The sequence below is a fragment of the Stegodyphus dumicola genome, chromosome X2, assembly GCF_044657685.1.
Source record: "Stegodyphus dumicola isolate Sdum_Otavi_A_Nest chromosome X2, ASM4465768v1".
Lineage (NCBI taxonomy): Eukaryota > Metazoa > Arthropoda > Arachnida > Araneae > Eresidae > Stegodyphus > Stegodyphus dumicola.
The window spans coordinates 60,399,031-60,415,655 of NC_140781.1; the positions used below are offsets into that span (position 1 = coordinate 60,399,031).

At 31.5% G+C, this 16,625-nt stretch overlaps 1 protein-coding gene across 1 annotated transcript in view; it reads right to left on the reverse strand.

Annotated features, from left to right (window-relative positions):
- The window catches only part of LOC118196403 (uncharacterized), a 91,992-nt gene extending 75,714 nt beyond the window's left edge, over positions 1-16,278 (reverse strand). Inside the window, exon 1 of the mRNA XM_085809138.1 lies at positions 15,800-16,278. Within this exon, the coding sequence (XP_085665264.1) occupies positions 15,800-16,072 (273 nt within the window). The 5' untranslated portion in view covers positions 16,073-16,278. The remainder of the gene's footprint in view (positions 1-15,799) is intronic.
- Positions 16,279-16,625: the final 347 nt, after the last annotated feature.

Sequence of the window (16,625 nt, forward strand, 5' to 3'; positions counted from 1 at the left end):
CATGACTGCTGAAGATGAATTAGATATATGTATAATATAAGCAATTAATTAATTATTAAAATTAATAATAATGCACATTCTATAGTATATTGTCTTTTGTACAGTATGCAGAAAAGGTTAATGATTTTAAACAGTGTATGAAATGTATGATCGAAAAACTAGTGTTAAGGAAACATTAGCATTTCTATGAAATATTGTAATCTATAGTAATTATGTGATATTTAATTGTGTAATATTAAAAAACACTAAATATTTTTTATTGATTGCAAATTGCAGTTTTATTACTTTTCGTTTGGTATTTATTCTTCCAAACATTGTGCAATTCGCGTTTATATAAATATTGCCGTTATATATGCTTATTGGATTATCTCAATAAATAAATGTTGGAAATCAAGTTTTATTTTATATTAAATTTAAGTATATTCTATTTTCTTTGCTTACTTTTTATGTGCTTGTGATAACTAAGAAATTCATAATAAATAGAAACAAAAAGTTTCATCGTATGCTATTTAACGAAGAGCTTACTTTAACGTACTTAGCTTACTATGTATACTATACTACTTAAATTATTTCTGTACAGTAACAAAAAGAAAGTTATTGATTACAAAAAGTGCATGAGATGATCATTGTAATCTACCACTATTCTAAAATGTAGAAACTAAAAATAAGTAAATACATTAAGATATGATCGAAAGAAATGGTGTTAAGAAACATCAGCATTGCTAGTAAATACTGCAATCCATAATTATTGCACTTTTAATTGCTTACTATTTAAAAAACACAAATATTTTTTTACTGATTGGAAATTTTAGCTCTGTTACCTTCCTTCTGCTATTTATACTTTTAAACACTACTAGTTCATGTTTTTTCTTAAATAGTGCTGTCATGTATGTTGTTTGTTAGGTTATTGTTTCATTTTAGATATGAATATGAGAAGTTATTAGATTTAGGTATATTTTTGATCACATTTATTAACTACTTTATATTGTCTTTCATTTGCATATCTTGGAGATACAGAAGTTAATGGTTATATTTTTTACTGTGAAAAGCGAATAAATTTATACTTAAGTTCAGGTAAAATACTGATTATGTTACCTTAAAAACCGCTTCCTAATTCATCATGACAGGGGTAATTTTCAATGTCTCTGAGATTTAACAGAAATAAATGTGATAATGCTGTTATCAGAAACGCTCTTTTTTTACCCACATATGTATCTTTACTTTTATTTATGTCTAATTGAGTTTTATTTACTTAAAACCTACTATTAATGTTATATATTTATAATAACCACTTTCATAATTATTCTCATTTAAGGGGAAAAATGATGAAATCTTAAATAATCGTAAATTAGAATTTAAGTTATTTTAAAAAATATAGTTTGAAGTACTGAAAATAATTAACGTTATTATTAATTATGCATATTTAGTCTAAAGAGAAATTTAAAAATTATAGTTTAAAGTACTGAAAATAATTAAGGATATTATTAAGTATGCATATTTAGTCTAAAGAGAAAACATTGTATTATCTTCTGGTGTCCCATGACGAGAACATGATATACCGACGCTTGGAATGAATTTGATTATGATTTTGTGTATCTCGAGTGATACAGTGTACATATACTGAAGTGTAATAATAACGCATAAAAGGCCTGGACAGTCGCCACTGCTGACCATGTATGTGGTGCCCGCGAAAGGTAAAAAAATAAATTTTTTAAACCAAACATTTCTTTTGTATATCCGTGTACTATACAGAGAAGTGTACAACATGTAGCGCACAATATTGCGAGTTGTCCAGCTTTATAGTGACCAGGCAGTGATTATGAGATTTCGTGATTTTCTTCCTCGATTTGTTTCTCCAGCTCAGCTTTAAGTGTATTATAATTTTATCCTTAAGGGGCTCGGTACCTTTTGAATGATTTTTTTTTATTTAAGCACTTTCATCTATTTTTTATGAATAATATTATGTGGTTTTATGAGACAAAATGGTTTTACGCTGAAAAGAATTTTTTTGCTATTAATTTTGGTTTAATTTGAATTTTTTTTTTTTAAATTCAACAATTAAAAATTCTTTCTTCCTCACAATTTTCAATATTTTTGCTTCAATTTTTTTTATTGTATTTATAATAGTGTTCTTAATAACTTTACGGATCGATTTTTCAATTACTGAATTAGTTTCTGAGAAAAAAATAAAAAGCACATTTTTATATAAAAACTTTAAAAAATATGATTTCAATAACATTTTTACTTACAATAATTTTTCTTTTCACTATTTTTCAAATCCCATGCTTGATTCTATTTAGTATATAATTTTAAATAAGCAGTAAAATTATTAAATGATTTGGTCCATATCTGAACAAGTTTTAGGACTTTAAGGATATATTAAAAAATTGCAAACTGAGAAATCGCAGTTTAAAGAATGTAAACTATCTGGACGGTCATTAAATCATTTCCAATTTCTTAAAAATTTTATTACTGAATTTCAATACATATAATAAAACTTAGCAGTAGCAGTAGAGATTAATCAATTGAGCAGTAGCTCAATTGATTAATATGAATATAAATTACAAGCTTCTGTTTAAAACCTTATCTGGCTAGAAATATTGCAAAAATATCATAAAATGCAAGGAGAATTTTTCTTTACTTGTTTTTGTTTTTTAAAACACGCTCAAAACAATTTTAATGCATGAATTAATTATAATATATTTTCTAAAACGCTTATAATCATTATTAATAATATTAATTTGCCGTTTTATTCATTTTTTAAAAAGCAAAATATGAAATTTTAACGGACATAAAACATTTTATTTAAAACCACTCAGCAGCTTATGTGATTTCTTCTCTTATTTTAGCGATTTGTTCTCGTATATAAATTGCATTTTAAATTAATTTATGTGCATTTTAATTAATTAAAAAGTTTAATGTTTGTTCCAGCACTATGGTCCAACACTATGCTATGGTCAGAAATTTGATCACTTTCATTACACCACCTCTTTCTGTTCGTATCTAATCACAGATAATTTCAACTTTTGAATAAACATAGCATTTTTGTTGACTGATAATACATATAAAATTATTTGCTGAGCTCAGTATAAATATATAAACTTGCCAGTTTAAAGGTGAAAAGAATTTTTTTCCAACTTTAATTTGTATTTATATATACGCATAAATAGAGTTTTTTTGATAGTTGGAGTCATATTTAATTAGACGTTTTTTCATTTACACTGATTTTTAGTAAGTTACTGAAAAAAATTAAGAAGTGAAAAAAAATAAACACTGAGAGGGTGTAGCATTTAAAGGGGTGTCAAAATTTTAAAAACCTTTTTATAGCATTTATTATCGTCAGTTCATTTCAAAATTCCTCTTCAGTGTAGTAAGTGTATTAAGGTAATTTTCAGCAAAAAATTGAAAAATTAGTAATTTCCTTGATTTTGGGGTACCGAGTACCCTTAAGTACTCTTTCCTGGTATAAGGGTGGAAAAGCTACTATAAAAATATTTTCCAGATGCTTTTCTTTTGGTGGACCATTTTGTTTGCAGCCTTAATAATGATTCGTCACGGCGGATAATTTCCTGTTTCTTTTAAATATTATACCAGAGAGTTACAAGATTTGCTCTCAAAACGTTAAATTTCGCAGGCTCAAACTTATTAAGTTTTATAAATTTAGCAAAGGCTACGCTTATACTATTTTCCCTTACTCTCTGCAGGAAACGCTCTTAGAGTTTGGGGAAAAAATTGTACTACTAGCATAATTTGAATTAACGAAATTTTTAGGGACAGCAAAAATGTGACAGCTAGTTAATAAAGGTATAAAAACGAGAAACAGTTAGGTAGGATGTAACAGTAAAGATGGAAAACAAAGAAATCGTGAATGCATGCAATGCAATGAAGTTTGAAATTTGAAAGTGGTTAAATTGTTAGTTACGTTACTTAAATCATGGCGAAATACATGAAGATTTCCTGCTTTGCAGAAAACAAATTTCATAAAAAAAATTTCTAATGTGATTTGTACGAATTGGCACAAAAATATGCGTGTGTGTGTGTATGTGTGATCATGGCAAAGCCTCGACGGCTATCTGCCTAAGGGGAGGAATGCCTTCGTGGAGGACTTTCTAAGGGAAACTGGCTCGTATACACGTTACACATGGGGAAAACCACGAAAACGCCCATGCAGCCAGCCCGTTCGCGGGATTCGAACCTCGGACCGAACTACCAGTGTTCAACGACTTTACCGCTCGGCCACAAAAATATGCGAAAATTACCTGTTATTTTTCCTTTACTCACGTTGATATAAAATGAAGCGTAACTATTAAGATTCAACAGTTTTATCTGGTTAATTAGTTAATTACACGGAAAACAAATATTTCAAATTCCTGAACTTTTCCCCCCTTCCAAAAAAAATTTGCTGAAGCGAAAACGTATCACGGAATAGCAATTAGCATTGCAAGCCGTAAACTTAACTGAAGCATATTTTTGTTTTTAATGGCACCGTGAAAAGTTTTATCACGTAGAAATATATTTTCTTTTCAATTTCTAATTTTTATTATTTAGAAAATTTCTAATTTTCTTTTCAATTTCTATTTTAATTTCTATTTCAATTTCTATTTTAAAATTTTAAAATTTCTATTTTCTATTTTAAAATTTCTATTTTCTATTTTAAAATTTCTATTTTAAAATTTCTATTTTCTATTTCAATTTCTATTTTAAACGTATCACGGAATAGTAGTTAGCATTGCAAGCCGTAAACACGGAATAGCAGTTAGCATTTCAAGCCGTAAACACGGAATAGCAGTTAGCATTGCAAGCCGTAAACTATTTAAAAAAAATTTCTATTTTAAAATTTCTATTTTCTATTTCAATTTCTATTTTAAACGTATCACGGAATAGCAGTTAGCATTGCAAGCCGTAAACTTAATTGAAGCATATTTTTGTTTTTAATGGCACCGTGAAAAGTTTTATCACGTAGAAATATATTTTCTTTTCAATTTCTAATTTTCATTATTTAGAACATTTCTAATTTTCTTTTCAATTTCTATTTTAAGCCCAATTTATTGCAGCAAATATGTAGAAATATTTCATGCATATTAATCACTTCATCTCAAAAAGACTGAATAAAATTTATTAAATAAATTTTTTTTGCATTAAGTTCGCATTCCCAGAAAATTTTGGTTCTTTGAAAAACTTGGGCTTGCCTAATTTGAAACTCATAGAGATTGTCTTCAAAACCATAGTCTGTTTAATGTTGAAGTTTTGAAAATTATTGTGCCAACAGAATATGTATTTTCGATACTGCTTACATACTTTGACAAATTACTGTGCTAGTAAATTAATTTCCAAAATTAGAGTACTAATCTACTTGTGTAGCTTGCATGAGTCATATACACGATCAAAGTATTAATTTATCTCTTAATTATTTTCACAATAGGTCCCTCTTCTTCAGAATCAACAATAACAATAACAACAAAATCTATTCTGCCATCAACAGAATTATAGGCCAAAATAAGGTTACTTTTTTACTTAATTTTGAGGTTAATCACGATGTTAATATTACATTTAGAACTACACCCTTCTCATTTTAAATAAACAGACGTACAGATAAAGGACTTACCGTAAAATGGCTTCAGATTGCGTAATTTGCACTAGGTAGAAATGAAGCTTTTTTAAATGTTTCCTGCTCTGAAAATATTGCCCGTTAATATAAATAAATAAATAAAAAAAACTTGGTTACTCTGTTCTATATACATTCTTTCTTATGTAGGCTGCCAAACGCAGGACTGATTAGCGCAGAGATGTGCAGCAGTTATATAGGAATCCATAATTACTCACATAAATGCCAGCTATTGGATAAAAGGGGGTGAAGTTGCCATATTTTTATCCCAGCAGTGGAAACGATTTTTATGAGCTAATGGGTTAAATTTTATAGCTTCGCTGTCTGATGTACAAGTATCGTTTCAGTGAATGCAAGGAGAATACCAAAGAGCAAGGTTGTTTATCGTAAACTGTGAAGTTTGCTGGAAGCGTAAGATTGATGTTATCAGTACAAAGTTGCTTTTTCCCGATTTGCACTGCGTCACTTATTTCCCATGACTTCAGGCCAATCCTTAATGGTAAGATGACATTCCTCAATGGTAAGATGCCTCCTGGCCATCTTACCATTGAGAGAAGTGAAAAAAATGGTTAAAATTCTCCTCTCTTATATTTTACGAGAATAATTCAGAGAAGGTCGTTTCATGTACTAACATAGTATTGCCGTCTTTCACAAAATAATCTCGCTAAGATTAGTTGATGAGAAATCTATTAAAGAATTTACTGGCCCTCATATATAACCCATATCTCAAACCAATCGAACAAGTTTGGGACGTAATGGAAGGCTATTTGAGATCTAGATTAATTTGTATGACGTTAACAATTGATAATATTTAGAATTCCTGGTAAAAAAATGATTGGCAAAATGCACAGCAGAAATTCAAAATATCGAGGAAAACTTTCCCAGAAATGTAAACACTCTTTTTTAAATAGTGGTGTAGAGTCATTAGGTTATTTCGAAGCAACAGACGTAAAAAACACGCAGTGCACTACCCGGACTCGAACGCTGGATCTTTCGAATGCGAATCGAGTATGCTCCCAAATACACCACGAAGGCATGCGGAAAAGAGGGAGAAAATACCTTATAACGATTTTATATTAATATATATAACAGTAAAATTTGCTTAGAAAAGACGAGGTTGCTGGATACCTTTGGAAACATATTATTTAGAATAAAATTTATCGGGAACAGACACCATTCAGTTATGCCGTAGTTATTGTAAATTGAATTGGTTTTCACGTTTGAAAAGGAAGAATTTCTTTATCTGCGTCATGAATTTCGATTTATTTTGCTTTGCGGAGTTGAATTAAGGGGTGGAAAGACCATCCTTAAAAAAAAGCCCTTTTATGTAATTAAAACCAAAACGTTTAACAAGATTTTGATATGAAGGCGGAAATGGTGGTTATTCCGTAAAACTTCTCTTAGACAGTAGATCTAGTTTATGTCTTGCCAAATTATAATAATCTTGAATCTTTCGAATTTGATTGAAATTGTTAAGTCTGCCACAAAAACATCATACCTGTATTCGATACTATGACTAAAGGAATTTAATGTATTTTTAGTAGCTAATACACAACAACCATATTTACAGTTTTCCATTTGAAGGCGCAAATTGATACGCACTTTAAAAGTAATAAGTAATTAATAACTTTAAAAACACACAACGAATAATTTATTCAATTATCAAGAGTGTTTAAATACTATTTACTTTCAAATATTTCACGAATCCATAATTTATCTGGAAATATTTACTTTTTGTCATTTTTTTAAGACTAACTATTAGATCGTCGCGTAGCATTCACAAAAATAACAAAGTTTTCCTTTATGCAGAATGAAGAAATTTATAGTATATGCTATAAACCTATGACATGTACCCTTGACTTCCTATCTAAGCATGATTTATTTGCTATTTATATTTTACCCCCATTCCATATAAAAGCGTTCATACATTTAGAAATATTATCCACAAATGCACTTACCAAAACATGCACTTACAGATAATATCCATAAATACACTTCCCACAAATAAACTTGCATATTATATCCATAAGTACACTTACAATTAATATCTGTAAATACACTTACAATACATACACCTACAAATGATATCCATAAATAAAAAACAATCCACACAAGTAAACTTGAATATGTGTGTGTGTGTGTATTTAATTATGGCAAAGCACACGAGGGCTATCTGCCTAAGGGGAGGGATGCCTTTCGTGGAGGACTTTCTAAGGGAAACTGGCTCGTATACACGTTACACATGGGGAAAACCACGAAAACGCCCATGCAGCCAGCCCGTTCGCGGGATTCGAACCTCGGACCGAACTACCAGTGTTCAGCGACTTTACCGCTCGGCCGCTGGTGGGCCAGTAAACTTGAATAAAACCGTATATTATATTCATTTAGAATTTTATTTTTTCATTTAGTTTTTTGTGTTTACACGAATTTTTTTATGTGAAATCGACTATTGCTTTATTTATTCAAATGACAGATATAATTTGTAAATGGTAAAATGTGAATACGTTAGTGTGTACAGAGTTTTCGCATAACTGCTCATAGTTATTAGGTGCATGCGTACGTTGCAAATTTATGCACTTATCGCTACATATCTCTTCTGTATATGATAGGCTACATAATAGTATTCAAAAGCCATTTAACTAAACCCAATGAATGGCTGCCCCATTATAGGTGGAAGAATAAGAAAGTATTCAGAAGATCTGTGAAGAATACACGTAGTTCAGAATATATAGAGAGAACAACATTTTTAAAAATAAAATAGGCTTTTATTTAAAACTCATAAAGTAATTAATGAACTAAAAGCAGACAAATAATTTATCGTACAATTTAATGGGAATAAACGATTAAATAATTCTCTTTACAAAATTCGTTGACAAATTTATATCACGAATAATAAAAGCGCGGGGCGCCTTTAGTAAATTTATAACATTGATGACTTAGATTTTTGGTAAAACAAATCAGATATTAGATTTCGTTATTTAGGTGCCCTCGCTTTAATTGTTCATGATATAAAAACCGCAGATTTTCGTAGATCGTCATTTCAATAATGATTTAATGACGTTTATATAAATGTTTATTTTATAAAAACGTTTTCTTTATTTTTTATTTTTATCTTACCTACTACAGAACAAAAGGCAGTGGATTATGTTTAAAGTTACGGGGATCCTACCATCACAAAAGATGTGTATAAATGGCCACGATATAGTAAGCTGAATACGGCGAGCAAAGCAATGATAGATTGAAAAAAAATTATTTATGGAAGTTTGTGCTCATAGCTTTGTAAACAGAGCTTTTTCAATAAAGCCTTTTTACGAAGCTGAAAAACCGAAGTGGGTCAAATACTCATTGTTTATTACATGAAGAGGAGTCAGTTCCTCCAGAAATTTGGGGGAACAATTAGCGCAGCTCTGACGGGACTGCCGCCAACTTTCATGATTCGATGGTAACGAACTTTCACGGTCCACAGGATAATACGTAAGTACCAAAATAGATTTACCACATTTGCACTGTCATCTACAAAACAGTGCATATACTTAATTTTTTCTCGATAGCTTATCAGAAAGTAGTTTTAAAATCGACGACAAACTTTTGACCATAGCGACAGAGACCATGAGTAAACTAAATAAAGGCTTATAATAAGAATATTTAAGTCATGCCATTTAAGAATATTTAAGCTACTTAAGTCATGCCTTAAATGTACAAATTTCCCTTTAAATAGGAAAATATCTGAACTGGATGTTGGTTCCGGGTAATCCTGCTAGAAAACAGACCACGGACGAGAAAGGTTCTCAACTCGAATTACCACAGGAACATAGTTTTACGCGATAAAGTATAGAGTCTTAGGCCGGTAATATATTTAGAAAAATACATCTTGTTTTTTGTATAAGAGGAATGTAATGGGTATGATTTTAGGAGTTAAAGAGTTTGGTTTTAGCAAGTCCCGCCATCATGATCAGAGTTCCCACTAGAAGTAGTAAGTTCTTAAGTAGAAAATAGCATGTGGTTGCCTGCTTCGGATATCATCATCAGTGATGATTCGGAGCATCAGTGATAATTTATCGATAAAATTATTCAATTGAAAAATCCTTTTTCAACAATGAATAATATTCTTTTACTTCCAACGACTGAGTTACATCAAATGATATAAAAAATCCAGTGATTTTGTCGAAAAAATCAGAAATTTCCTAAAACTTTATCGCCCACCAGCGGCCGAGCGGTAACGTCGCTGAACACTGGTAGTTCGGTTCGAGGTTCGAATCCCGCGAACGGGCTGGTTGCATGGGCGTTTTCGTGGTTTTCCCCATATGTAACGTGTATACGAGGCAGTTTCCCTTAAAAAGTCCTCCACGAAAGCATCCCTCTCTTAAGGCAGATAGCCCTCGAGTGCTTTGCCGTAATCTAATAAACCAAACCAAAACCTAAAACTTTATCTAAATTTAATTTAAAAGATTTTATTTCGCTCTATCGGATGGTACGAACAGTAAAGTTCTGAGATTCTGAGTTTATTCGTTAAAAGAAGATATGTGTTAAAAATTGTTTCAACATTAAATTAAAAGAATTATAAGTCAAATAAAAAAAAGTCACGGTACTTACCTATTATCCCGCTGACACTGAAAATGTCACCAAGCTGCACGATTTAGCGTCAGTTATGGGTAAGCATGACGTAAGAACACTCTCGTAACATTTGCATTTTCGCTTTATGTAACTCTTACTGATTGTCGGTTTAACTGTTATTGGTGTAATTCTTCTTGCATTTTGAAAACCAATTATTAAAATTTAGGACTTACGTACTACAGAACAAAAGGCAGTGGATTATGTTTAAAGTTACGGGGATCCTACCATCACAAAAGATGTGTATAAATGGCCACGATATAGTAAGCTGAATACGGCGAGCAAAGCAATGATAGATTGAAAAAAAATTATTTATGGAAGTTTGTGCTCATAGCTTTGTAAACAGAGCTTTTTCAATAAAGCCTTTTTACGAAGCTGAAAAACGGAAGTGGGTCAAATACTCATTGTTTATTACATGAAGAGGAGTCAGTTCCTCCAGAAATTTGGGGGAACAATTAGCGCAACTCTGACGGGACTGCCGCCAACTTTCATGATTCGATGGTAACGAACTTTCACGGTCCACAGGATAATACGTAAGTACCAAAATAGATTTACCACATTTGCACTGTCATCTACAAAACAGTGCATATACTTAATTTTTTCTCGATAGCTTATCAGAAAGTAGTTTTAAAATCGACGACAAACTTTTGACCATAGCGACAGAGACCATGAGTAAACTAAATAAAGGCTTATAATAAGAATATTTAATTCCACTTAAGTCATGCCTTAAATGTACAAATTTCCCTTTAAATAGGAAAATATCTGAACTGGATGTTGGTTCCGGGTAATCCTGCTAGAAAACAGACCACGGACGAGAAAGGTTCTCAACTCGAATTACCACAGGAACATAGTTTTACGCGATAAAGTATAGAGTCTTAGGCCGGTAATATATTTAGCAAAGTACATCCTGTTTTTTGTATAAGAGGAATGTAATGGGTATGATTTTAGGAGTTAAAGAGTTTGGTTTTAGCAAGTCCCGCCATCATGATCAGAGTTCCCACTAGAAGTAGTAAGTTCTTAAGCAGAAAATAGCATGTGGTTGCCTGCTTCGGATATCTTAGTAGATTGTTCGGATATCTCAGCGCACTTATCAGCGAGGAAAGAGGTCCTGAATTTCAATTTCATCAGGTCTTCAGAGAAAATTTACGAGGACTGTCAAACAATCGCTGAAAAACTGCAGTCTTATTTATTATCTAGAGTGCAGTGGAATTTTGTACAGTGTGATGTGAAAACTGAAATGTGTATTCTGAATTCGGTGACCTTTGAAAAAAGGTATTTCCGATTTCAAGTAACTATGATTAGATTTCAAGTTTTATACACACAAAATCCGATCTGTAGATGGCTTTAGAATATCAACTACAGCACATTAATTATTTAATATGTAAAATAAGTTTTTAATTATTATAAAAATTAAAATGCGAAATGTTTGCGGAACAAACTGTAGAAAAGGATTAACAGCTCTTCATTGCATTATGAATATTTCCGATTGACAACCTAGTTTAAGACACATTTCTTTGTATACATACAAATTTCAACCACATTTCTTTGTATACATACAAATTTCAACCACATTTCTTTGTATACATACAAATTTCAACCACATTTCTTTGTATACATCTGCAATGCCCAAAATACATATTGTAAGCACATTTCCATAAACCTGCACATAGCTATATTCTCACCTGATCCCATATAAAGAAATGCGGAAATCTGAGTATCTGTTTCTACTTTTATCCAAGTTTTATACAGGATGATTAGTTATCAGTTAGTTGTACGCCTGCAGATTATTCTAATTCCTTGAACTGACGCCATTTATCGAGTGTATTAAGAAATATGTATTGGAAAATGAAACTTAAATTATATGCTATTTCTTTTATAAAAAAAGTTAATTCCGAAAGTTAATTTCCTTCGATCAAACCAAGTAACGGATTTTTCTACTGAGCTCGTTACTTCAAAGTCATTCACACGCTGGAATTATATTAAAACTTTTTTTAATATTAATTAAACTTCTAAAATGCTTTAGGTAAAATGGCAACATTTCCAAGTAAGTTCCACTTTCAACAGGCTATAAAAAAAGAACCACAGGTCAGAATGACCTGAAATTTGATCTAAATAATACGTGAAGCAATGGGAATTTCTCAAGCGAAAGGAAAAAAAATCAAAATTTTATCAATAGATGGGGCTATACTCATAAGAATATGCTATTTAATATGCTTTTTTCTAAAGCCCATTTTGTTGAAAAATCGGCTCCACTAATCACAATTTGATTACCATAATTTATGTGGGATTATGTTTTATAAAAGATGAGGCTTAGTACAGCCAACTATTTTAATGACAGAAGAAAGGAGAAATATAATTTAAAAATATATCTGAAGCAAAGCCGCGTTTCTTTGATCAGTATTTGCAGTAAAAAATTACTCTGCTAAGGTGCTTGTTTTCTTAAATAAAAATTAAAGAAGTTTCCGTAAGAAACTGTTGTCTAGTAGAAACATAGCAAACCACATGAGGGCTAATTGTGTAAGGGAAGAGCTGTCTTCGTGGAGAACATTTGAAGGGTAAATGGCTCGTATTCAAATAACATATCATGTAACATATAATTCACGTCAAATACCAATAATTATCACGAAAACGCACAAGTCGCCAGCTTATTCACTAGGATTCAAAACTGGCTCAAAGCCCACCAGCGGCCGAGCGGTAAAGACGCTGAGCACTGGTAGTTCGGTCTGAGGTTCGAATTCCGCGAACGGGCTGGCTGCATGGGCGTTTTCGTGGTTTTCCTCATGTGTAACGTGTATACGAGTCAGTTTCCCTTAGAAAGTCCTCCACGATGGCATCCCTCCCTTTAGGCAGATAGCCCTCGTGTGCTTTGCCATAATTAAATAATCCAATCCAATCTCAAACTACCAATGTCCAGCAGTCTTATCCGCTCGGTCTTTGGCGGACTTTTCGTAACGCATACAATTATGCAAGATATCATATTTTTTGTTTTATTTTAGTAACGGTACCATTTTTACATTCATTTTGCTTTTTCGTTTGTTTATAACATTATTCCAAACACGTTGTGCTATATCATTTTTCATGAAAGCTTTGTGTACCTTGGACTACACTTCTATTAGATATTAAAGGAGTAATCTGACGGAATAGAATAAGAGAAAGTTTCTGTTAGACTTATATATGAAAAAAAATAATTTGCCTTATGCCTTTAATTCCCAATAATTCTTTTCTCAAATTAGTGGCTGATTCGCTAAGACCGCTGAACAATGGTAATTCATTTTGAATTTAGAGCCGGGGACTGCCTGGCTGCGTAGGCGTTTTTTGGTCTTCCTCATGCGTAACGTCAGGAATCAGTTTCTTTTAAAATGTCTTCCACAAAGACCTCCATCCCTTGTTATAATTGTAATATGCTTTTTCCGTAATGAAAGAATCCAAACAATAAATTTTCTTCTAAACAATGAATTTAAATACTGGAAATTTGACCCAAGCTCGCATTTCGGTGAATAGTCTAGTTGCATGAGTGTTTTTTCAATTTTCCCATGTGCAATATAAATATAATCCAATTTTCCTTAGAATTTCCTCCACAAAGGCATCTTCTCAGACAAATTAACTTTGTGTGCTTTGCTATATTCAGAAAAACAATAAACAAATTGTGAAATCTTGTAAATATTGGAAAAGGATAGGAACACTGAGAGTGATATATAAAGAAATTAAAACTTTTGAAATCATTATATGCAAACTGCATTCAAAATAGCTTCAGCAATTTTAACCTTTATACTTTTGCTATGCATTCGTAATTCACTTAGTTTTAAAAGACTGGAAAAATAAAGTATTTCTTCCGAAATAATGCTAGTGTGTAGGGTTCTGAAATGTGCAAATATTTTAAGTTGCAAAGAAAGAAAAGGTTTCTACATTACTCAGTGTTTAACAAAATTTTTTTACCTTGCTTCCTTTGTAGAACAAAAGGCGTAATCTAGGTTGAAACAACTTTTCTAATTAAACTGATCAAATATTGTTTTGATTCACTGATTAAACTTTGTTTGTTTAGCTAAATACTGCAAAACACATTAGAGCTATCAGTCTATGGAGAGGGATGCCTTCGTGAAGAATTTTAAATCGAAAATTTCTTGTATTCAGATTAAACATGAGGAAATTCGTGAAGAAACTCATTCAGCCAGCATACTGCTGGATTTCAAACTCAGGTGGAAAAGTGATCAGAAATTCCATGCTTATAAACCGAAAAGATCATAAAAATCATTCTATTGAGTGATTATAAAATGTGTAAAATAAATGAGTCACCCCTTCCCACACACGCCCATTCTAATACGTTCCAAGTGATGAGTTAATTTTTTGCTTAAAAAGTTTCAACTGGAGTTGCAAAATTTGCACTAGAAACACACTACACATTTTTTTACAATATTACAAATGGCATTTGAAATTATTAATTTTTAAACCTACTTAAAAAAACGGAGCATAGTACACATTTTACTTCATTTGTACTTCATATTGGCTAGGTTCGTTTTCAATACGCAATAATAATCGTTCTCGCTTTTACAATACTTTTTTACATTTAAAATACATCGTAAAAACTTTTGAAGTAGATATTAATAATAATTTAGTATAAGAACGGCATTTAAATTTGTAATAAAATTTCGACAATTGAGAGTATCACTAAGAGCAGAAAATAGATCTCATTCATCTGAAGCGCGTACGTAAGTCAGTAGTCATAGGCGAAACTGGTTTTTTAGGCTATAAATTTGTATAGACTCTGTAAAAAACTTCCCTTAAAATGATATTCACATTTATATAAGAGCTTTCCTAGTTTTTTAGATTAAGGGTACATAAAAACTAGTCTATAATTTGATATTCCTATTATGATAAAAGTACTTTACTCGTCAGGCTTAAGTCAGGCAAGTCCATTTAATAATATAAAAAATATTGAATTCTTGAATGTTGTAAGTAAAGTTCATTTAATCGTATTAAAAAAGCTCAATTTTTTAATGTTGCAAGTGAAGTCGTTTAATTATGTTTCTAACATGATTAAATAAGTCAAACTGGAAGAGAAACATTCCGATATAAAAAATATGAGGCACATAAGCCATCTTAGTTTAAAACAATATCAATTTCAAAGGCAATCAAACACAAGTCGCTCTTCTTCAGAAGCAAAATAACGTTTGCTAATTTCTTATTGCTCCTGAAGAAAAGGCGCCTTTGATCGCCCTCTATAGTGAAAACTACGACTTCTCATTTTTGGGCACAAAAACAGAAAAACGTATTAAAGTAAATTTCAACTGGACGTTACCTGCAGTAATTCATTTACCTGCAGGTCAAATATTAATATCATTCATTCAAAAGTAAGGTTGTTTTTTGCTTAATTTTAAATTGATTAGACGAATTGCATCATGGCCCCCCCATTATTAATAATATTGTTCATAGAACCTCCCAATAAAGACACAAAATTAGTTTTCATATTCAAGCTATCTGTCGTAAAGAAGGCTAAGAGTATTTATCTGTGATTAAAGTATTAATTTTGAAACAATTTAAATAACTCTTTTATTTTTTAATTTAGGGAATAAAAGTTCTACATACCTTCCATCCTACCGAGCTCCTACTCGATTCTTGATTGCTGAAGTGGGGCACATTTCGGACCATCCAGTCATATATTTGAGACAATGTCAGTCTTTTCTCGGGCGAGGATTCAATAGCTTTTGTGATGAGTTCGGCATATGATGATTTTCCCCACGGATTTTTTCTTGTAGGTCTTTTCCTGACATCATCACTTTTATAAACTTCGGTATGATTCGTAACGGAAGGTACTGACTGAAGAATTTTCGAATAAACATTGTGATCTTCGAATTCCATTTTTAATATTGGTTGGGGGGGACTACGAACTTTGGTAATGAGATTTAAATTGTTAGACTTTTAAACTGTTTCACTTCCGTTTAAATTGTTCTAGTTCGATAAAGCGAACGAGTGATATCTAACTGATGTTCCTGTCAAGTATGGGATTCCGAAATGTGTAAAAAGAGAAAGCTAAGTTCGAATGCCCCCGCCTTTGATCTGCTTTGATTGGTTCACTTTCCCAACTTTTACGATTGGTGCGCGAGTATTGGCAGCCAGTATCATTGCCCACTGGATAACAAGGAGGGAAAAGAAACTGAAATATAGTTTTCCGTTCGCCGTTTCTGTTCATGTTATAAAGCTTAGAGGCTAAAGAAGGCAGTTGTTATCAGATTGTCCAGATCAGGAGAAAAAAAGAAAGAAAGAAAAAGAACTCTGTTTCTTATCTTCGTTCTTTTCATCTCTGTTTTTCGTTTCTCTCTGTCTCTCAATAACTTTCTGTACTCAATTTAATTTTAGAAAACAAAGTGAAGTAACAGCATCGCTACATTAGTTAGTGCATTTTACGCATGCA